The sequence below is a fragment of the Tachypleus tridentatus genome, chromosome 7 (assembly GCF_004210375.1).
Source record: "Tachypleus tridentatus isolate NWPU-2018 chromosome 7, ASM421037v1, whole genome shotgun sequence".
Lineage (NCBI taxonomy): Eukaryota > Metazoa > Arthropoda > Merostomata > Xiphosura > Limulidae > Tachypleus > Tachypleus tridentatus.
In genome coordinates this window covers 141,051,665-141,074,614 of record NC_134831.1, presented here as the reverse complement: position 1 = coordinate 141,074,614, position 22,950 = coordinate 141,051,665, and the positions used below count along the sequence as shown (strand labels likewise).

Here is a 22,950-nt window from a genome sequence, read left to right as displayed (position 1 = left end):
ATTACGCATTTCAACTGTTAAGTTAATTAATAGATTGGAATTATTATGCAAAAGTTGAGCGTGGGAAATAAAGAAAAGACAGGATGTTAACAACAATATCTTTATCACAAGCACGTGGACATGTGTATGAAGGATTGTTTTTAAATCAATGGTTTTGCAAGTAAGAACTGATTACATTACACTTGTTTTCCTGATATAGTGCGTAGACTGAAAGTAGATGGTGAAATATTCAAGAAAGCTGCTTTGTTAACATTCAAAAGCTACACAGCTTTTCAAAATTCAACTTTATTTTGATAAACAACACATCAAAAACAGATTTTATTTTGGAGATTATTAGGGAAAAGATAAATAAACGTACGTTGCTGCTGCTTGTTTTATTTAAGATGTCCATTATGCAGTCCGTGACAAAATAACGGAAAACGTACTGAGCAGTACTAATCTAGTTAACTGATAAACTGCATGGGGATAGATATCAAATTTAAAATGGTTTGTTCAGATTATAGTGAGTGATAGTTTTCTTTTACTGATTTTCAACAAAGTCGAAATATATCTTCACTTTTATTGACTTTTAAAACTTGTTTTCATTTTAAGATATTTCTCTCATATTTGTTTTTTGCTTAATTTTTTCAGAATGTTTGACGTAACATTCTCATAATACTAGCCCCCCGCTGGGACAGAGGTAAGTCAACGGTACAATGCTAAAATCCGGGGTTTGATTCCCCTCCGTGGAAACAGCAGAGTCAGATGCGACTTTGCTATAAAAACAACACACAAACTCATTCGAATCCTCGTTACACCAAACATGCTTGACCTTTCAGCCGTAGGGGTATTATAATGTGACGGTCAATCTCACTATTCGTTGATAAAATAGTAGCTCAAGAGTTGATGGTGGGTGGTGATGACTAGCTGCCTTCCCTCTAGTCTTACACTGCTGAATTAGGAACGGCTAGCACAGATAGTCCTCATGTAGCTTTGCGCAATATTCAAAACTAAACATAATGCCAGTGAAAAAAGAAACCAAGACTAACTTTCTTTTTTTTAAAACCTGTTGGAGGTTTTATATAACATCATGACAAATAAGTATAAAAAATTTGATAATTTCAATATAATGCTATAAAAATAATCAAATGTCGTCAATGCAAGCGAAACTAAAATAAATTTTATAATAACAGTTACATTCGTTTCGCAGATGTATCCTCCGAACGTTTTCAGTATTTCGAAAATTTCAATTTCATAAATTCACCCAGAATAAATGCCACAAACACGGAATACGTTTTCTCTAGTACTCGTGTAAGTCAAATGTTCGAAACATTTTATTAAAACTTTGAAAAGATATATAAAAACTTGAAAGATAAGACTATTTACTTACTATGTAAAGTTTGATTTGGTTTGTTTTAAATTTCGCGGAAAGCTACACGACGGCTATCTGCGTTAGCCTTCCCTAATTTAGCAGTGTAAAACTAGAGGGAAGGTAGCTCGTCATCACTACTCACTGCCAACTCTTGGGCTACTCTTTTACTAACGAATAATGATATTGACCGTACCATTATAACGACCCCAAGGCTGAAAGGGCGAGCATGTTTGGTGTGACGTGGAATCGAACCCGCGACCATCGTACGACCAGGAGAGTGCCTTAACCATCTGGTCACTATGTAAAGTGAAAAACCTTGTGCTAAATAAAAATCAGAACTGCAGTAGTCCTGTAGTGTGTTAGTTTGCTAAATTGCGGTTCAGATTTTGTTGAACATGCTTCAACCTAATTAATTAATTCAACTTGAGTCATTTCGATTTAAATATTTTAAAATTAAATTCAAGAAAACAGCGGTCCAATGTTTCAACTCTGGGCACATTATAAGGCGGCAGTTAATTCTATTATTCGGTTTCAGGGGTTGTTGTGGCGACAAGTTCCACTGATTGGCTGACATTCTTTTCGTCAGTAGTGTAAATTGTGATAGTTATACCTGAGTTCCAAGGGCTTATGAGTTGGCCATTTATGTCCCCCAATGGTACATCGGTAAGTCTATGGATTTACAAAGCTAAAATTGACTCAGCAAATAATCCGATATGGCTTTGCTGTAAGGAACCACACACCCACTTCACCATTTGACTCCTATGCGCAAAAGGTGATGTTCAGGTCGGAAAAAAATAGAACGTTTACAAAAAAAAAAATGTGAAAATTAATTTATATCACGACTTTTATTAAGTATAATATATGGCCCGGCATGGCCAGGTGGGTTAAAGCGTTCGATTCGTAATCTGAGGGTCACGGATTCGGATCACCGTCGCATCAAACATGCTCGCCCTTTCAGCCGTGGGGGTATTATAATGTGACGGTCAATCCCAGTGTTCGTTGGTAAAAAAAGTAGCCCAAGAGTTGACGGTGGGTGGTGATGATTAGCTGCCTTCCCTCTAGTCTTACACTGCTGAATTAGGAACGGCTAGCACAGATAGCCCTCATGTAGCTTTGCGTGAAATTCAAAACAAACAAACAAGTATAATATACAAGTCTAAAACAAAGTTTATAGCCACTTATTTCCAGCTTGCAGCTTACGATTCGATCAAAATACTTAAAAGAAAACTAAACGACTGAACAAACATCAACTTCTTTTTAAAGCCTTATAGATAGAATGATAAAATAAAACCTTCGTATTCATAAGGTACTCTGAAATGTTTATGAACAACATGCTTTGTAGCATTCGAAGGATACTTTATTAAAAGCATAGTTTCAAAAACAGAACAGATGTTTTCGGAAGAAATTCGAATCCAAAGCTCAGTAACACAGTGTTGTTTTCCTAGCTAACTTTGTAGCTTACTTATTTTTGATTAAAGTGTATATTTAGAGTTTGTTGTTATAGTAAGCATAAAAGTAAAATCGTGCAGTAGGACCAAAAACAATTGTGTTATATTCTATTCAACTAAAGACTGGTCCTCAAGTATATTTTTTAGTTTTGCGCTAGCGGTCTTAAATTTAGCAGTGTAAGAGTAGAGGGAAGGCAGCTCGTCATCACCACCCACCGCCAACTCTTGGGCTACTCTTACCACACGAATAGTGAGATTGACCGTAAAATTATAACGTCACACGACTGAAAGGGCAAGCATGTTTAGTGTGACGGAGATTCGAACCCACAACGCTCAGATTACGACTTGAGTGTCTTAACCACCTGGCTATGAAAGTTCTTGTAAAGCAGAAAAGAATGATTAAAATACGTCCATTTACACTGAACGTACAACAATAACTGAAATATAGATTATTTTAAACGTTGCATTAGCATATAAGTATTAATATTGTACATGCTTAAAATCGAGTTCTTAGTCCGACTGCTGTTTCAAACAACTCGTATTCAGCATAGGGATTCGAATTTTCGTATAATTCAAACTTCAAAATCGCTTTTATGTAACTATCCCACAAACAAAACCTACAACAGTGGCTTCTCTGTGATTAAGAAAAAATGTTAATGCAGCAAATAAATTGAATGTCAATATCACTTAAAAATTAAAACTACGTTCTAAACAAGACATTTCAAGATAAACTAGTAAAATGCGGTTTCTACTGTTTAGGAATTATAAATTTGGAATTATGTTTTTGGTATTTAACATATTTATGTTGAATAAGATATTTTCACTATGGGGTCAGGATTAGTTTTTTCTGGATAGTCTGTTTTCAAATAAATTTTACCATACCAATAATTTTTATTTTCATAATGAAAAATTACCTTGTTGTTAAACGTGTAAGGTCGCGTTTTTTCAGAAAAAGAAATAAAGTAAAACAGTATTTCGTGCATGGGTTTATAATATAATGTCGCTAGCAGGTATAGTGAAAAACTAAAAGATTAGATACATCAACGGTTATTGATTAAATTTCTAGTTACAATAAGCACTCATGCACGAAATAACTATTGCAACTGAACTGAGAAACTTTCGAAATAAAACTTGAAAAAAAAAAAAAAAAAGAGGCTTAACTACTATACCACACTTCAACATAAATTATCGTCACTAATTAATGGTTGTGCACAATATTTACTTAAGGAACTTTCAGATGAAATTCGATTCAGTTTTAGTCTGTAAATTAAGGTTTTTATATTTTAATTTGTCTAACTGAAATAAGAAATCACTTCATCGTTTAAATGTGGTACAACAAATTAACGTATTAGCATCGGAAATGCACCAATAAAAAAAATATTAATGATTTTAGAATTTGTTTTACTCGTGAGAATACACACATTTGTACCAAGAAATTAAGGTTTGACTTTATACTAGCTTGTTCAACGTTAGTACAGTAGGGATTGATCCAATACTCATATCTACCTTTGAACTCGGGTGATTTTCCCGATTTTTATTACTTCTCATTAGTATTTCGATTTTTGTATAATCTTTAAATTTGACGGAACTTTGATAGGAAATCTTTATAGACGTACATGTTTTTTTATCTGTAAAGATAGAATTGTCTTTCGAATATTTTGGACTCAGTTGTTGGTTTTCTTACTATCTCTTTTGCAATTGGGGGCTGGGCGACGCATAATGACTAGCGTGTTCGGGCTGTGAATTCGATGATTCATTGTTTGCGACTCATTGTCATAATTATGTATAACGTCTCGAGGCTGTAAGATGGTTTGGTTTGAATTTCGCCCAAAACTACACGAGGGCTGTCTGAGCTACCCGTACCTAGTTTAGCAGTGTAAGACAACAGGAGAGACAGCTGGTCGTCACCAGTAGTTATTGTAACTTTGCTTGAATATCCGTAAAACATGTATAGCTTGACGTTAATCAAGTTATTTATTTATTTATTTTAAAACTTACTTAATTTTATCATCTATTTGATTGAAAAATATTTTCATTCTAATTGGGTATGTGTATCTCTTTGAATATTTGTATACTCTAGAACATCATTGAATTTATTTTTAAATGAGGCAAAAAAGGAAAAATTGTATCGGAACAAAATCTTTAAATTCTCCTAACCTGTACTATGAAAGGTCAATCTAAAAATTATATTAATTATAAGTTACAAATATATTTCAACGATAATTTTTCACACTATGAATATTCTTGCTTTACATTAACAGAATGAATGTGGATATAGATGTGTGGGCGTTGTTCAGTTCGACGCAAGGGAAATAAAAATACCAAGCTACTTACATGAACCTTCTCCGTCAACGTTCACCTTCCACCCATGTCCAGTATTTAACAAATACAGGCTCTTGTTTGGCACGTAAGACCATTGTAATGGTACGTCCAACAACTTAGAATTAGACTGTGCAGTTGTTGGCTCAATGTCTATTGGTGATTGTTTGCTTCCTGCTGCTGCTAGAAATTTGCTGGCCCATGTGGCTGGTCCTAGTACCAAAGGAAAAAAATAAATAAGACCTTAGTGAACCTTCATTTATTGTTAATGCTATTATCTAATTTATAGGCTATTAGTAAACATGCTCGCCCTTTCAGCCGTGAGAGCGTTATAATATTACAATCAATCCCACTATCAGTTGGTAAAAGTAGCCCAAGAGTTGGTAGTGATGAATAGCTGCCTTTCATCTAGTCTTACACTGCTAAATTAGGGACGGCTAGCGCAGATAGTCCAAGTGTAGCTTTGCGCGAAATTCAAAACCAAACAGTTTTACTTGTTGTGAATGTAATGATTTTTTGTTGTTTTATTTGGAACATAAAACTAACGAAAACATCCACTTCACACGCTTAATGTATATTGTAGCAAAACAGAATTTTTACTAAATTTTGGACATGCATGCATAATCTCACGGCCAGACAATACTGCGCCTAACAACCATCTTCTTCCATTAATGTTTGTCCAAACAAAAACAATTACGCCAGTATTAAGGATCATTGTGTAAATCTTCATCTTAATTCCAGACCTTTAACAGACATTTTTAATCAGCTGGTAATCAAACTACTGGGATGGACATTAATTACAAAAACAAATTTCTGGATATTTGGCCCAAACTACTGAAGTTTATCTTGCACTAGCAGCCCCTAATTTTTAACTGATAGACTAGATGGAAGATAGCTATTAACAACACCTACCGCCAACTCTTGAGTTACACTTATCTGATCAAATAGTGGGATGTGACCGTCATTCTTATAGTAAACCCATAGCCCTAAATATCAGAGTGCCTTCTTTTGGGGGGTGTTGAGGATACACAAACTATGGATCACAGTCTGGTGCACTAGCCACTGGATCACGCTTTATTCATCTATGGATAATATAATTACATTAAGTATTAATTTGGTTGTCGTTACGCACAAAGCCACACAATGGACTACTTGTATTGTGCCAACTACAGGTATCAAAGCCCGGATTTTAGCATTATTAGTCTTCAGACTTACCACTGAGCCAGAATAGAAAAAAAATTGGGAGAAGACAGAGTCAAGATTACAAATCACATAGCAAACATAAAAGCTTTGTGTGGTTGCCGTACGTTCTAAATAAATAAATTACCCACAAATATCCGTGGTATGGCGTGAGTTGTCACCATTTTAAAAATACATACATCTTGTAAATACATATAAACTCAAACATCATGTATGATCCTAAACGTATTAGAAAATTAATTTAACTGGTATACAACTTTGACACCTTACATGGTACTATTTACCAAACATCATACGGACATATTTAAATTCTGTAGAAACTTGCATAACATGAACTTAGCTCTTCGCCACAATTTGACTGCTGTGATCTTACAGTGACCTAATATTCTAATCAGTTTATCGAGTTCAATAAATCTAGAAAATAATGGGGCCGGGCGTGGCATTATGGCCTAAATGGGTGGTTTCAAGTGTTCATGGTTGACGCCCAGTTGGTGCAAAAAAAAACAAGACAAATAACAAAAAAGCGCGTCCCATGTTTTGAAAGCATGGGTGATAGAATCCCACAATTGAGTCACATAAAAGCAGCACAAGATTTTACTGTGAATATTATTAACCAATTTGTATTCACCCCTAAATTATGAGCTCAGAATTACTGTCGGAAAATCATATGTAATCCTTGGGGAGCTTTATGTGAAATTCAAAAACAGAGTAATGACAAATCCGGAACATCAATAAATAAATAAAAACATAGCTATTACTAACATTTTAGATAACATGCAGGGTTTGCATTAGTTCCGGCGATACGAGTACTCGGACATCTCTAGGTCATGTGACTTGAGCAGTTACAAATCCAACTGTTCTTCAAAGTGTGTTATTGTGGGAAATTTTCCATATCAAACTACACTACAAATTATCTGTAAGCCCACGTGATAGGACGAGTATGGCAATGAATCAGTTAAAATCTGGACGTTTGAATAGTTAGATATTTAATGGGAGTCGCCATCAGAATATTATACTAGCAAACTGTAAGTTAAAGCATGACATGAAAGTGGTTTCTGAATTTTAATTGATTGCTCTTTAGCCCCATAAGATTGTAGAATATGAAAACAGATTTAGAATATTGATGACGAAATTATAGAAAATATTTTTACTTTATATTTCGTAGTTTTCTAGGGGTGGACAAAAAGTCGAGAAGAGGAGTCGTACCAAGAACAAATATTCAAATTTTCACACTATGGGAGTTTGAGGTTGAATTCAAATATTTCCTTATAAAATTAAGAACATAGAATTATATAATATTAAAATTTGATTTATTATCTATGATTTAATTCAGGCTTATTCGTATACTGTGATAATTAAGTAGTTTAATGAAATTTTGAATGTAACTCACTAAAATGTCGTGACATGTGAAGTTTGACCTTCCCGAATGTTAAGTGTTAATCATGCAGGCACCCACCTAACGTGCAAGCAGTCGTGTAAGCACATTCATCTTCTAATTCAGGGCATGAAAAATCACTATTTTCCCATAATTTCCACTACTGCCGATTAGCATGATGAGCTTGCCTTTCTATTGAAGTGTGAACTCAGAAGTACCACATCAAACATTTATAATTCTATGAAAAGGAAGGCTGAAATACCAGAGGAAGCATTTTGGTCAAAATTCCGAAGAAGAAACATGTGAAACAGATACTATTCTCAAATTATGATATACCATAAACCAGTATCAGTAACTCCGGTACTGGTACAGACTGTAAATCTTAGTAATACATGCTACAACTAAATGTGTTTTTTGTTTTGAAAGGTTTTTTTTCATTCAATTTTATTAAAATCTTATTCTAAACACGTTGAAATGAAGAATTATATCACTGTCTTTCATCCGACATGCAACTACAATGCCTTGTTTACCCCTTGTTTTAGTTTGACACATTTCACTGAACCAGAAATGAAATGTTTAAATTACTTCGTCCCGTTTCTGACCTCTTAGAACAACAACCTTATCAACAGTGTCTGTTGGAACTCCCCAGAAGACGAATAAAGTAAGAGCAATATAAAAATGTACGCACAATAATTCATAAGATAAACTTAATCCAAAAAGATATTACAAGTAATTTAAGAAATTCATTTAAGCGATTTTAAATAAAATTGAAAGCTTATCTTCAAAAGTCCGATTATTTGTTTGTTGTTCAACAAAAAAACTACACAACAGGCTATCTATGGTCTTCCAACCAGAGGTATCTAAACCTGAATTTTAGCATTATAAGCTCTCGGAGGGAGAGGCCCCAGTGGCACAGTAGTATACCTGCAGACTCCCACTTCAAAGAGAAAACGTTAATAAACAGTTGCTGGAATATTTTTATTGTTAAACATTCTTTTATTCTCGTTCATCCATATCGTGGGCAATATTTTCTCACTTCATGGAAGCCTTTAAGAAACTTCTGTGTTCATAAAAAATTCTTAAGCACTTTAGGTTAGGTTTGAAGTAAACTAGACACTGCTGGCCAAAACCTTAAAGCCAATGAACATAAAGAAAAAAATATGTATTTTGCGTTGTTAAACTCAAACACTTATTTGAGTAGAGCTTCGAAAAATGAAAATAAAGAAAGGGAAAATAACAATAAAACAATTTTTGATCATTTAATAGGGAAAATGTGAACACTGAAATTAGCCTAAATACTAGCCTGTCAGAAGACCATACTGAAACGAAGCGTTAATCGATAAACACATCGTGAAATTTAGTCATTTTTGTTCAAGCTCAGCGTTATCAGCATCTCCCACTGACATCTCCTGTGTTACATTGGGTAAAAACATGGCAAAGGCTAAAAATTGACAGAGTTTGAACGTAGCAGAATTGTCGAGCTGCAAAAGCAACGTCTCTCTCAACATGCCATTGCTGGTAAGATTGTGCCTAGTAAAACTGCTGTTGCAAATTTCTTAATAGACCCTGAGGGATATGGAACGAGAATTTCAAGTGGTCGGCCCAAGAAAATTTCGCCAAACATGGGACGTAGAAAAGTGAAAGAAGGTTTTGTTTTCTAATGAGAAAAAAAAATTAACCTGGATGATCCAGATGGCTTCCAACGTTACTGGCACGATAAGGATATCCCACTGGAGATATTTTCTAAACGACATAGTGGAAGAGGTTCCATCATGATCTGGGTGCTTTCTCCTTCGATGGAACAATGGAGTTTCAGATTATACAGGGGCGTCAAACAGCAGCTGGCTACATTGGCATGTTGGAGAGAGCAGAGCATCCTTATTGATTGAAAGCCCTCACTTGTGTGGAAATGACTGGATCTTTCAGCAGGACAACGCTGCAATCCACAATGCCCGCAGGACAAAGGACTTTTTCATGGCGAACAACGTGATTCTTTTGGACCATCCAGCGTGTTCGCCCGAACTGTACCCCATTGAAAATGTTTGGGGGTGGGTGGCAAAGGAAGTCTATAGAAATGGACGTCAATTCCAAACAGTGCATGATCTTCGTGAAGCCATCTTCACCACTTGGAATAACATTCCAGCCAGTCTTCTGCAAACGCTTATATCGACCATGCCAAAGCGAATGTTTGAAGTTATTCGTATTGATGGCCGTGCAACTCACTACTGAGACCTCTTGTTGGGCATTTCCTACTCTGTTTAGGACTTCTTTTTGGTATGGTCTTAAACTTTTGACCAGCTACTATTTAGGCTAACTTCATAGTGTTTACATTTTCTCTATTAACTGCAAAAAAAGGTGTTTTTTATTTTCCCTTTTCTTATTTTCATCTTTCGAAGCTCTACTCAAATAAGTGGTTGAGTCTAACAACGCAAAATGCATATTTTTTCTTTATGTTCATTAACCTTAAGATTTTGACCAGCAGCGTATGAGGGAAGGGGTCTTATTTTCTCCCCATATAAATCCTACTGATTAAATTAAGGAAAACAACATTAATTTTTATTAAATTTACTTTATGCATAAGACAGCAATAAGTTTAGTGACTTACAGTGGTAAAATCTAGGATTCGATTCCTCACAGTAGACACAGCAGATAGCCCATTGTGGCTTTGCCCTAAAACATATAATATACTAAAATATTCACCGTGTTACGTTTGCCATATGTGGACCAGTTTTTATTTATAAACTTTTATTTGCCTCATATTTTCGCACAAAATTACACGAAGATGACCTATCCCAATTTTTGAACAGATAGACTAAAGGGAAAACAGCCTAAACAGCACCCGCACCCCAGCTAACTGATAAGCTACTTCTGCCTCTTATTTATATTTTAACATTTTTTGGTAAAGGGAAATGAACATAGATTCCTCAGATACGCAATCTAGGCACGCTTACTCATAGGCCACGCCCGCCCGGCCCATATACTGATTTTAATAAGGATTTATGCTGATCATGTAAAAGCTGCGAAGTATTATCTTCGTATTGCTTGGAGCGGGGTACAGATTTGACCTTTTGAAAGGCGTTCTTTGTTTTCAGTCTTTTGATAAAATGTTTGTTTTGATCGACAAGATAATGTTAATGGAAGATAATTATCATCTAGTCGTGATTATGATCAATAAATCAAATATCCTTTAGTGCATAATGAAACGGAATGATCTATTGAACTGGTCCGGCAATATAGACCTTTTTCAACAAGCATATGTGATCTTAGGGCGAGGCCCGGCATGACCAAGTGGGCTAAGGCGTTCGACTCGTAATCAGAGGATTGAGGGTTCAAATCCTCCTCACACCAAACATGCTTGCCCTTTCAGCCCTGGGGGCATTATAACCTGAAGGTTCATCCCACTATCTGTTAGTAAAAATAGTAGCCCAAGAGTTGGTAGTGGGTGGTGATGACTAGCTGCCTTCCCTCTAGTCTTACACTGCTAAATTAGGGATGGCTAGCGCAAATAGCCTTCAAGTAGCTTTCCCCAAAATTAAAAAAACAAACAAACCTTTTCTTTCCACAAGGAATCAGAAAAAATTTCGTGATCTATTTCATTGTTTTTTTTTTTTTTCGCTAAGCATTTTATGAGAGGACAATTTCGGGAAAATAAACTACTCAGTTTATTGACTTAAATTTATTGAATTCGACTCGTGTCTTACAATCAGACCCCAAATAAGTCTCTCACACGGACTTCTGCGTGCGTGTAAATACAGTTACCCAAACAGAAAAAGAAAAAAAACAACTAGTGATAAAATTTTGACAGTAAACTAAAACCAGTCGAAAGTTGTTTAGAGATGGTCACAAATGCCAGTATGCTACCTCAAATTAATGACACAAGAAATAATTACCAGGTTTAAGTGACGGTTTACTATCTTACATAATCTTGTCGAAACGTCTTCGTAGATTTATAATAAAGTTTTTTCATTACCCAGTCAAGCCGTCTCTAACCATAAAGCTACACAGTTAGCTATTTGCACTCTGACCAACGTGACTGATCGAAATCTGTATATTAGCTAACCCTAATATTAATGATAGGGCGAAATATTGATATTATTGTGGAAATTTGTAAAAATTACACAAAATGTACTTTTTTAAAAAAGTAAGTCGTGAATATTTCTGAGAAATTAAATTAACTTGGATGTGCAAAGACAGTTTCAATAGAGTTAGTCATGTTTAAGAATTGAATAGTAATATAATTGGATACTAAGTTTCATAAGTTATCGAAGACAAGTGCGCATAATAATAGGACAAAACACACAGGTAGAGCTCGAGAAGATTATACAGAATAGTTTTAGGCATAGTAGTTCGTAAAATATAATTCACAAAATGTTTTCAGATTCAGCGTTGCCAGTATATAAAGTAAAATCAATATTTCCTACTTAAGTGCAAAAAATAACTTAATAAACTGGACATTTAAAAACAATCCCACTGTTTTACTCAACCGTGTCAAGTTTCTTATGTATAGTAATTTCGTACCAAACGTAGGATACGATCATGTTTACAACTGATGTCTTGTTTGCGAACCGAAGCGTCAAGTTTCACTGGAATGCAGTAACATGAAAACCAGAAATTGAAGCATCAGCCTTCCTTATACTACATATCCTATGATGGAATTATAATTGGTCTAGTAAATTGGATTAGGAATGCCAGTTCAGAACTAAAAGAAAATATATAGCTTCGTAAAAAAAGTAGTTTGTTTTAAAAAACAAGGATAACACAGTTCTTGGTTTTGGTTTTGTTTCTTACGTGGTGAACCGGAATGTACAACTTTTAATGTACTTGTTAGTGACTTCAGTGTCAACCTGCGCAGTCATGATGAAATGGGAAAAACATATTTTGTTATTTTAGTTAAGTGAACATGGAACATACGTCGCTGAGGTGATTTATTTAACATCATGACAACATGAAATCAATAATATTTCTCGGCACACATATATGTTACTCAGCTGTTACTGAAATTTTCTGAAAGCACTCAAAGTTCTGTTATTAGGAATAACCTGTACATTTTCACAATAACGCCATTTTGTGTGTGTGTGTGTGTGTGTGTGTGTGTGTGAAGATTCTCTAACTTTTATTGTGTGCATCAAGTCTTTCAAAATTTCTGAATTACTTAGTAAAGTATTAAATTAACAATTAAACAATCTCTAACTTACAACCATGGCAATAGCTCTAAAGCCAAAGTTATGTTGAGTAATTAAATATTAAATCCAACGGTTCGAACAGAAACTTTACATTTGTTTTTATCATCCATTATAGATATTTAACTCAGTAGAATTCTGGCTTATTCAAATTGAAATCTGCTATGAATAAGAACATATTAATTTAAAGCTGACAAAACAAAAGCTTGATAACATCTTATATAAAACAACGTAATTCTTAACAATAGGAGGCCTAAATATTTCCTAACTCGGATGCGGTTTTAAAAATAATTATAATACAACCAATGTTTGTTATGTTTTGGTTCAGAAAACATGGCAATATATTATGTATTCTAGTTTTTGTTTTCTTCAGAAAAGCGTGGTTCTCTATATGGACCAAACAGTCACTTTAAATCATTTCTTTAGGGAGGGTGGGGCATTTGTGTGAATCTTATTTGCTTTGTTTTTGGTTTGGTTTGTTTTGAATTTCGCGCAAAGCTACACGAGGGCAATCTGCGCTAGCCGTCCCTAATTTAGCAGTATAAGATTATAATGAAGGCAGCTAGTCATCACCACATACCGCCAACTCTTGGGCTACTCTTTTACCAATGAATAATGGGATTGACAGTAACATTATAACGCCCCCACAGCTGAAAGGGCGAGCATGTTTAGTGTGATGTGGATTTGAACCCGCGACCCTCAGATTACGAGTCGAGTGCCTTAATCACCTGGCCATGCCGGGCCGTTTTGTTTTTTTAATTTTGCGCAAAGCTACGCGAAGATTAGCAACGTAAGTCTAGAAAGCTTGTTTGAAATTGAGCACAAATAAACCGGTTTATAGCAGTGAAGTCCGCAGACATATCGCTGTGCAACTGGGAGGCAAAACTAGCAAAAAAGAAGCAACGCAGCTAGTCATCACTACTCACCGCCAACTCTTGGACTACTCTTTTACCAACGAAATCTGAAACTTTAATGTCTTCCATATTTTCTTAATTATAAATAATCGATCAACTGAATTAAAAATTATATTTGGAATATATTGTCCTTAAATATAAATTTCTATACCTTGTTCAAGAGCATAAATAAACTGGTTTGTAACCAAAGTTAACATTACTTTGACAAACAGATATTCGAGCAGAAGAAGGCCTCACAAACATTCTGGTAAGAGATAAGAACAGTCCATTTAACCAACTTTCTACTCCAGCAACTTGAGATAAGAGTTCAATCATTATTCAATGACGTTCTAGAATTTTGCGTTAAAAATGTATACGAGTAATCTGTTCCGGGTTAATATTTGTTTAACATTTCGCAGATTGGCAAATGACTGATCGAAACTTTCCAGAGAAAGGGCAACTGTTGTGAAGAATTTGTGTCTATATATTCAACCTGAAATGTAATGCTGCATGCATCTACAAACCTTGGTTTACGTGGTATTTTGAGAATAGACTTTTGATGCTCGCACCATATGATTGTTGATTTAAGTTAAGCACAAAGCTTCACAATGGGCTATCTGTGCTTTGCACACCACGGATATCGAAACCCGGTTTTAGCGTTGCAAGTCTCCAGACATACCGCCACTAAAAGGATTTAAAAAGATCTCAGCAAATATCTTTAGAGTTTTTCTGTTTTGTTTTTTCAAGAGGGTGACTTCAAATTTTGATTAGTAGCCTCTTTAATTGAAGTTTGGTATCGTTAGAGAAGTCGTTCAAAAAAGTCGCACAAGCCTGCGAATGGTTTAGTCTTGAAATATATACATTATACAGTAATTTCTGTACGCTGAATACGATATTGATATCTAATTTTCTTCATATTTTTACAAAACGTGATATCTTCATTTTTCATTCAAATCGGGGTCACCTTTCATGTTTAAAATGTTGGCAACCACTGGCTATAGATTTATCTAGACCAATCGCAACGTACGGTCTCATCAATCGTTTTAGAATCCAAACATAATAACAAAACAATGTTCATTACGATAAAGAATATAATAACTTGACATGAGTAAAAGTGCGTTTTTCTTCTTGATTGGTAAAATATCATTGCATGATAGAGAAAATGAATATTATTTTCGAAATCTACGTGTCTGAATTATGAAAAATCCGCTATCAAAACGAAAATGACTTTTATGAAGTTTAAATTCGCAGGCCTAAGATGAGATTTTTAAAATTCCAAATCTGAGTCCTGTTGCGGGACAGAAAGGGAGGTTCAGGTGTTTTTAAGGACTGACTGCTTATATTTAGTTGAAGATTCACAAGAACTCACTGTAGATCAGTTTTAATGATCGTTTAAAACAGGATATGTAATTCAACTATTTTCATAGGTAATTTATTATTTTTCAATATGTCACTCGATATAAATTGTTTATTTTTGGACCGCAACATTGCTGACTGTTAAGACTTACGTTCTTTTACATATATTTCTCTATTTTAGAAAATTGAGCGGGAACTACAAAACCCAAAAATTTAAACTTCAACGATGACATTTAAACTTCACAAGCTTCACACATTATGCAATATAAGGCACATTATCAAAAATTCTATAGTTTGCAATGTGTGTACATCAGGTCTTTAAGAATCACTCATTCGTCGTTTTAGCCTGTTTTTTAAATTCAAACCTGTATCACTTGAATTAATGAATAGCTGATAGCGCATGTAATTTAAATTAACGGAAGCTGTTATTCACCTTTCACAAGTAAATTTTACTGACGCTGGAGGTTTTGAATTGTTTTAAACTTTTGTCAAATTGCATTATCATCATCCACAAACAATACGATTTGAAGTTTCTGAAATTTTACTTTTATTTCAGCATTGTCTTCATTTATCTCACTCTCGATTATAACACGAAGTAAACTGACAATAAATTATCATAACTGAAATAGTAAACATGGAGCTTACATAACTAAATGAAACGTATAATGTAGCAAAAATATTAAAATAAATAAAATAGTTAGAGAAATAATATTCATCCTTCTGATCAACATTTATAGAATTCCCAGCTTTTCTGTTATACGAATAACTATTAACGCCTTTTCTTTCAAACCGTCTGAGATTTAAAAAATGGATATGTAGAAACAGTATTATTGTATAGTTCACGAAGCAACAGTATAATAAAGTCTATCTTCTTACGACAAACACCTTTCAACAAATATTGATCTATAATCATTCAACCAAACACTGTTATACAAACAGACTGTGACAAACTAGTGACCTTCATGACGTCACTCAACTACCTTTATATGACTCATTCACTCAAGCCATCTTCAGGGTGAAAAGAAACAGAAGTTTCGTCCCGGGTTGTCTTTCAGGCCCAAAATTTTCTTTGAAACTTGACAGATCTTAAACCTAAATTACTAATACAGATAGTTGTTTTTCACCACATTTCTAGTCTGTCCTTGAAAAGGAAAGGTACATCTTTCGAAAGCACTCGGATTACAGAGTTTTTATCGTTTTATGTTATGTTCAGGGGCAACCTGAAGTAAAAAATGTCCACCTTTCGAAAGCGCTAGGATTAGAGTTTCTATTTCATTTTTATCAAGACTTTTTGGACCTACGTGTTTTTAGAACATCATTGTTAATTGTAATATACTTTCTTTAATAACAGATAAATAACGCTGAAAAACAACCTTAAGTTTGAGGTTATATTTTTATTTCCTCTTAAGCACACTACCCTCAACGTGTTTTTACAAATCTGAGTAGTAATAAAGTTTTAAATAGAACCTCTTGAAAACCTAGACATGCTAGTGTTGTTTTCGAAACTAACAATAAAATATTTTTATAAACCCAGATCCTTATAAGAACTTACGATCAAATAAACAAACACAGAAGAACCTCGATAAGGCTTCATGTAACTCAATGGCAGTTTTAGTCAGTCAAGAAATCATGTACCATACTCGAGTGCAAACGGAGACTGTAGGTGGAGGTTGTTATTACTGAGAGACAGCGGTTTATTATAACGTGTCACGAACACGTCATTTGGTGCCTCGAGTTGAATGTGATCCACATAGGTCGAACGTTGTATCTTTTAGTTTTTCCCCTTTAGACTAACAAATCGAATTGGAATTTATTATTATTATCATTATATGTTGTTTTACCCTATGTTCAGATAGCACTTTATTATAAAATATCAATATTTTTAAGTTTTTGTCTTGCATTTTCATACTGTCTTTAGAAGTGTATAGTTATTTGTATTTATTTCCTAAATGAATGCAATTACGAGTTTCAGTCACTGTGTGTGTTACTTACTCTTGCTTATAAATGAACTTGTCAAAACAAAGTGTGAATCGTGTTAGCTAACAGAAGTAAAGTAATTATATTATTACAATAAAAACCGTGTACCCGAAATGTCTTTATCTCAAGGACAAACTGGGAATGATGGTTAAAAAAAGGAAATATTCGTGGCAGGGATTTAGCTTTTAAAGGAAAGAAATCTTCCTAATTTGAGATTCAGGGATGTTGATACTCCCTTCTTCCCGCTCATGGAAAATGTTTATAAATGGTTGTCTAACTGATGAGTGATATGTAAAGAGAGTTGAATAATGTTGTTAAGATTATCTCGGTTTCCAGGGAGTGTTTTCAGTGTATTGTTAAGTGTACCTTAACACGGCCGGAGAGTTATGTAAAAAGGTGTACCTCAACACGGCCGGAGAGTTATGTAAAAAAGTGTGAGGAGACGTTTTGCTTTAGAAATGGTCAAGACAATTATTCTTAAGTGTTGATAAAGTAAAATAAGGTAATACGTGTTAAGACAATCATCTTCTAAAGATAAGCATGATAAACTATCGTCAATAGATAAGTCAGCTTTAACCCTTTCTAACCCTTCAGAATCCTAAACGGTAACTTGTCTTGCCAGCCTTGTATTAACTTTTAACAACTTTGAATTCAATAACGAACGTTACCTTCAAGTTAACGGTATTGCAACTGGTACCAAAATGACTTCCAGTTACGTCAATACTTTAATGGGTCATACTGAAAACAATCTTTTACAACTAAACCCTATGAAGCTTCATACGTGGAAATATTACATGGATGACGTGTTTTTTTCATTTAGAAAGTCACTTTTGAATCACTTAAAGAATTTATCTCGTATAGATACACCTTTTACAAAACAAACAAGTTTGCCACTAATTAATCTCCAACCCAAATTAACTTTAATTTCACTGATTTTTAAAGTACAAAATTCCTCCACACACCTGTCCAAAACTTATTGACAGACGACAGTACCTTCACCGCAAAAGTAGTAACTCTACTCACAGTTAAGCTCTTATAATAAAGAAAATCTGTTCAAATGAAACATATTCCAGAAAATACACCAAGGATCTTAAACAAACCGTGATACAAAGAGGATATAAAGATATCGAAATTGACAGACAAGTCGAAAAACTGACCACACGCAGCGGGAAAACAATCTAAAACAGAATAATTCTAAAGTCTCAAATAAAATAGTTCTTGTTATTACAAATCAGTTTACACTCAGAACCGTTTCGCGCATTTTGAAAGAAAAACATTTCAATAACCTACAACTGAATGATCGAGTAAAACAGAAAATTCATGAAGTTTCTATTGTCTTCTTCTGGAAAAACAGAAGCCTGAAAGATATCCTTGTTCATGCAGAAATAAATCTACTCCCCAAAGAACAAAAAAAAACAAGGGTTGTCATCCATGAAACAAAACTAATTGTTTAACCAGCAAATTCATAAAGTAATGATTCTTCTTTCAATGAGCACAATTAGGGAAACTTTAAAATTTATAAAGATATCACTTGTGGAACACATAATAAAATTTATCTTATACAATGTAAAAAATGCAATCACCAATATGTAGGATGTACACAAATAACACTTAAAAATGTTTCAACAACCATTAACACCGAAAAGATCTCCCTGTTACACAACACTTTAACCAACCTTTTCACTCCATTAACAATGTTGCTCTCATCAGCATTGAAATCAACTTTTATCTCTATGTCAGATATAGTTTGAAAGAAGGAAGCTTATTGGATTACCACTCCAAATACTGTTCAAATCTGAGAAATAAATCTAGATCCTGGAATCGGTGATATACGATCATTGGTTTGTTTTCTATCAGTAAAAAATATATTATTTTCTTTTTCATATAGTGTGAGCTCTCAATGCTCACCCTTAATTTTTTGAATATTTATTATTTGTTTATGATAATTTTCCATGCTTGTCATTAAAGTTGATTTGTTTAACATTATTTTTCAGTAAATCTCTACATGTCACCTTTATTTTATGCCACCCCCAGTCCCATTTTGATTTTAGTTTCGCGCATGACTAAACGTGTGTACCACGGTGAGACAGGAGTATGGCTGAAAACTTGCAACGCAAAAAAACAGGTTCGATACCCGTGGCGGACAGAGCACAGATAGCCTATTGTGTAGTTTGTGTTAAATTCAAAACAACAACCTTAATTTTACTTTAACAATATTCAAAATAAAAGCATATTTTTTCTTAACCTTTTCTAAAGCAAATTACAAAAACAGCCTTTTGCATTAACACTCGTTTACGCCCGTGTTCCACCTGAAATGAGGTACACTTTCAACAACACATTGAAAAAGAATTCAAAAACACTTCCTAGAAGCCGAAGTGACCTTCATGACGTCACTCAACTACCTTTATATGACTCATTCACTCAAGCCATCTTCAGGGTGAAAAGAAACAGAAGTTTCGTCCCGGGTTGTCTTTCAGGCCCAAAATTTTCTTTGAGACTTGACAGATCTTAAACCTAAATTACTAATACAGATAGTTGTTTTTCACCACATTTCTAGTCTGTCCTTGAAAAGGAAAGGTACATCTTTCGAAAGCACTCGGATTACAGAGTTTTTATCGTTTTATGTTATGACTTCTTAAACCTACCTGTTTTTCTGACATCATGAAAGTAGACTTGTTTGCACTTAATCCCTAAACAAATGTTATAAAGAGTCCCAATCATTTTGTATACAATACTTACTCTTACTTGTAGAAAGAACCAGTAAAAACAAAATGTGAACATTGTTATGTAAATATAGTTAAGAGAATGTTATTATTGGAATGTTTGATATACATCCATTATAATATAAGCGTTTATTTCAAATTACTATTAAGAGAACCGCCTTACCGTTCTGGGATTCACTATCTAAAATAAAATAATTTCATCAAAACGCAAGATTCGTTAACCGTTTTAACTTTCAGAAGCAGTTTTGTTTGTTGTATGATTTGGCGATAAGTCGTCCCTAATCTTAAACCGATAGTCTAGAATTGGATTATAATATGTAGATGATTTCCCTTTAGTAGTGAAGTATTTATAACACACGTTAAAGTGTTACAACTTCGGAGTAGCTTAGATTTGATGAATGAGTACGAGTTGATACAGTATACTCTGTGGTTTTATTTTTAACAATACAATAATTATAATTCGCAGATACTTAAGCAGCCTCAGTTTAAAGGAGAAATAACATTTGTTTTTCACCGTGCTACTTTAAATGTAAACTCTGTTAATAATTTGGATAGTTAGCATTTTCATATAATAAAATGTCTTAATAGTTGTTTTTTTTAGGAACATAACTTTATTGCATTAATTCTGTGTTGGGGTTGTCTTAGGTATTTGTCCGAACTGTGAATCCGAGAGTTCATAGTTCACGCATCATCACTACAAAAATATACTCTGCTTTTAGAGGGTGGTAGTTGCACTACAAAAGTGACCGACCCGGCATGGCCAGGCTGTTAAGGCGCTCGACTCACAATTTGAGAGTCGCGGGTTCGAATCCCCCTCACACCAAACATGTTTGCCTTGTCACTCGTGGGGGCGCTCAGTCCTACTCTTTGTTGGTAAAACAGTAACCCAAGGATGGTGATAACTGGCTTTCTTCCCTCTAGACTTACATTACCCATTTACAACGTTAAAAATTATGTTTTGATTTACATAAATCCACAATACTTCACTCTTTAATTTAATATTTTATACACACATAAGTGACTTATTGACATAATGTTCAGTAATATGTATTTATCAATATTTTTAAAAGTATATCTGTTTTGTACAATTACACTCATAACCTTGTTTTGCCTAACAAATGTATAACTTACAAATAATTATTCTGTACTGTAATTCTGAATGAGTGTGTGTGTGTGTGTGTGTGTGTGTGTGTGTGTGTGTGTGTTCTCTTACAGCAAAGCCACATCAGGCTATCTGCTGAGTCCATCGAGAGGAATCGAACCCTGATTTTAGTGTTGTAAATTCCAAGACTTATCACTGTACCAGCGGGGGACAATTCTGAATGAACTCGGGCAAAAAAAAATACATGCAGGCCTTAATATTTTCATATCAACACCTTCCAAAGGACATGACGATGCTTTGTTTTAATTAGATAATCTGTCTTGGTGCTTTCAGGCACTGGCGAACCGGTGAAAGACCCCAAAACTCATTTCGTGATGCTCCACCTTATTATGTGTGTCCAAGTGTTGAATATTTGTTTTGTGGCTGCATTTTCATTGCGGCCCAGCATAGCCAGGTAGTTAAGGCACTCGACTCGTAATCCGAGGGTCGCAAGTTCGAATCTCCGTTCCACTAAACATGCTCGCCCATTCAACCATGGGAACGTCATAATGTGACGGTCAATCCCACTATTCGTTGGCAAAAGAGTAGCCCAAGAGTTGGCGGTGGGTGGTGATGACTAGCTGTCTTCCCTCTAGTCTTACACTGGTAAATTATGGACGGCTAGCGCAGATAGCCCTATGTAGCTTTGGGCGAAAATTAAATTAAATTTATTTGTGTACCTAATTTTGAATTACAGTGGAACCCCTCTAAAGCAGCCACCTTCGAGACTGAGACAAACTGGCCTGATTAGAGGGGTGGCATGATTAGAGCGTTTCCACTGTATATAATTATGTAAACAAAAAAATGGACTACGATTGAATGACCGCTTTCAAGGGGTGACCGAATCTGGGGGGTGGCCGCTTATAGGGGTTCCACTGTAATTGCCAAAGACAGAGCAGCCAGTCAACAGCACTCGCCGCCATAAAAGCTTTGTCAAAAATCTTTTTATATAAACTCTCATTGCTGATAGTTTTTTTTATGGTAAATAAACAAGTTTGTTTATCTGAAAATGATTTCAATGGCAGATTTAAGGCGAACGAAGGTGGCTAGCATATTCTAATATGCGTCACATTTTTGAAAAGGTGTTATATAATAACTAAATGATACATTTATCATAAATGTTACGAATTCCTTTCTAATATCTAACTAAATGTAAAACTATGCCTTTTGTAAATAAAATCTTAAACTAGTTTGTTTACTTGTAGCTCAGTCTCCACGTATCAATCTTAATATTTTGAATAAAGGTAATAAATATTAAGATATTATTTAGTATTATCTCTTTGTGTTAAATAGTTCGTGAATAGAAAATGAATTTTAAATTAATCTTATAAAACTACATATTAGTTCAAAAACAATGTTAACTGTTTACTCAGTGCTAAGTTTACACACTTACAATATCAAAATCGGGGTTCGATTTCCTTCGGTAGATAAAGCGCATAGTAAATCTGTGTAGCTTCGCGCTAAAATAACAACAGTACATCACAAACAACACTGCTTCTTATTACTTACTTTACAAACATAAGTTTTCTAGACAAAAATTATTGAAATAAATACTCTTCACAAATGGAATAAAATTGAAAGCAAATTTGAAGTTAAAAAGGTTCTCGGTTCAAGATAATATTTAAGATAGATGAAATATTACATAGCAAGCACAAATAGAATTACCTTATGATTATTCCGTTATTTTTTATTTGATTGAAAAAATATTTCATAAATACTAGTATATAAGGTTTTTATCGTGAACTCGAAAATAACTCGCTTACCATTATGTTTCTCGTAACCCCAGTCCCCCATTGGAAAATGCTTCTACAAGGAATTAGAACTCTTACAGTTGGCTCTAGTAGGTTTTGGTAGAAAGCTTTCCTTTTGAACCTCCAGCCTCAAAAATCCTGAGCGTTCAAGCTTAGCCATAATTTATCAGATTTTTGTTACGTCACGGAATATCCTCGCAACTGCGCAAGAGCAGCTAGAACTCGTTAGTCCTGTT

At 34.4% G+C, this 22,950-nt stretch overlaps 1 protein-coding gene and 1 long non-coding RNA gene across 3 annotated transcripts in view; one reads left to right on the top strand and one right to left on the bottom strand.

The window, feature by feature from the left end:
* Positions 1-22,884, bottom strand: part of LOC143256753 (carbonic anhydrase 2-like) — a 38,761-nt gene extending 15,877 nt beyond the window's left edge. The window contains exons 1-2 of one of the 2 annotated variants that reach the window (XM_076514401.1): positions 22,727-22,884; positions 5,134-5,331 (exon numbers count right to left, since the gene is read on the bottom strand). In XM_076514401.1, the coding sequence (XP_076370516.1) occupies positions 5,134-5,331; positions 22,727-22,757 (229 nt within the window). In that variant the 5' untranslated portion in view covers positions 22,758-22,884. The remainder of the gene's footprint in view (positions 1-5,133; positions 5,332-22,726) is intronic. The other variant, XM_076514402.1, reaches the window with a different exon arrangement.
* Positions 1-22,950, top strand: part of LOC143256754 (uncharacterized) — a 46,851-nt gene that overhangs the window by 7,263 nt on the left and 16,638 nt on the right. The gene's annotated exons all lie outside the window — the stretch shown is intronic.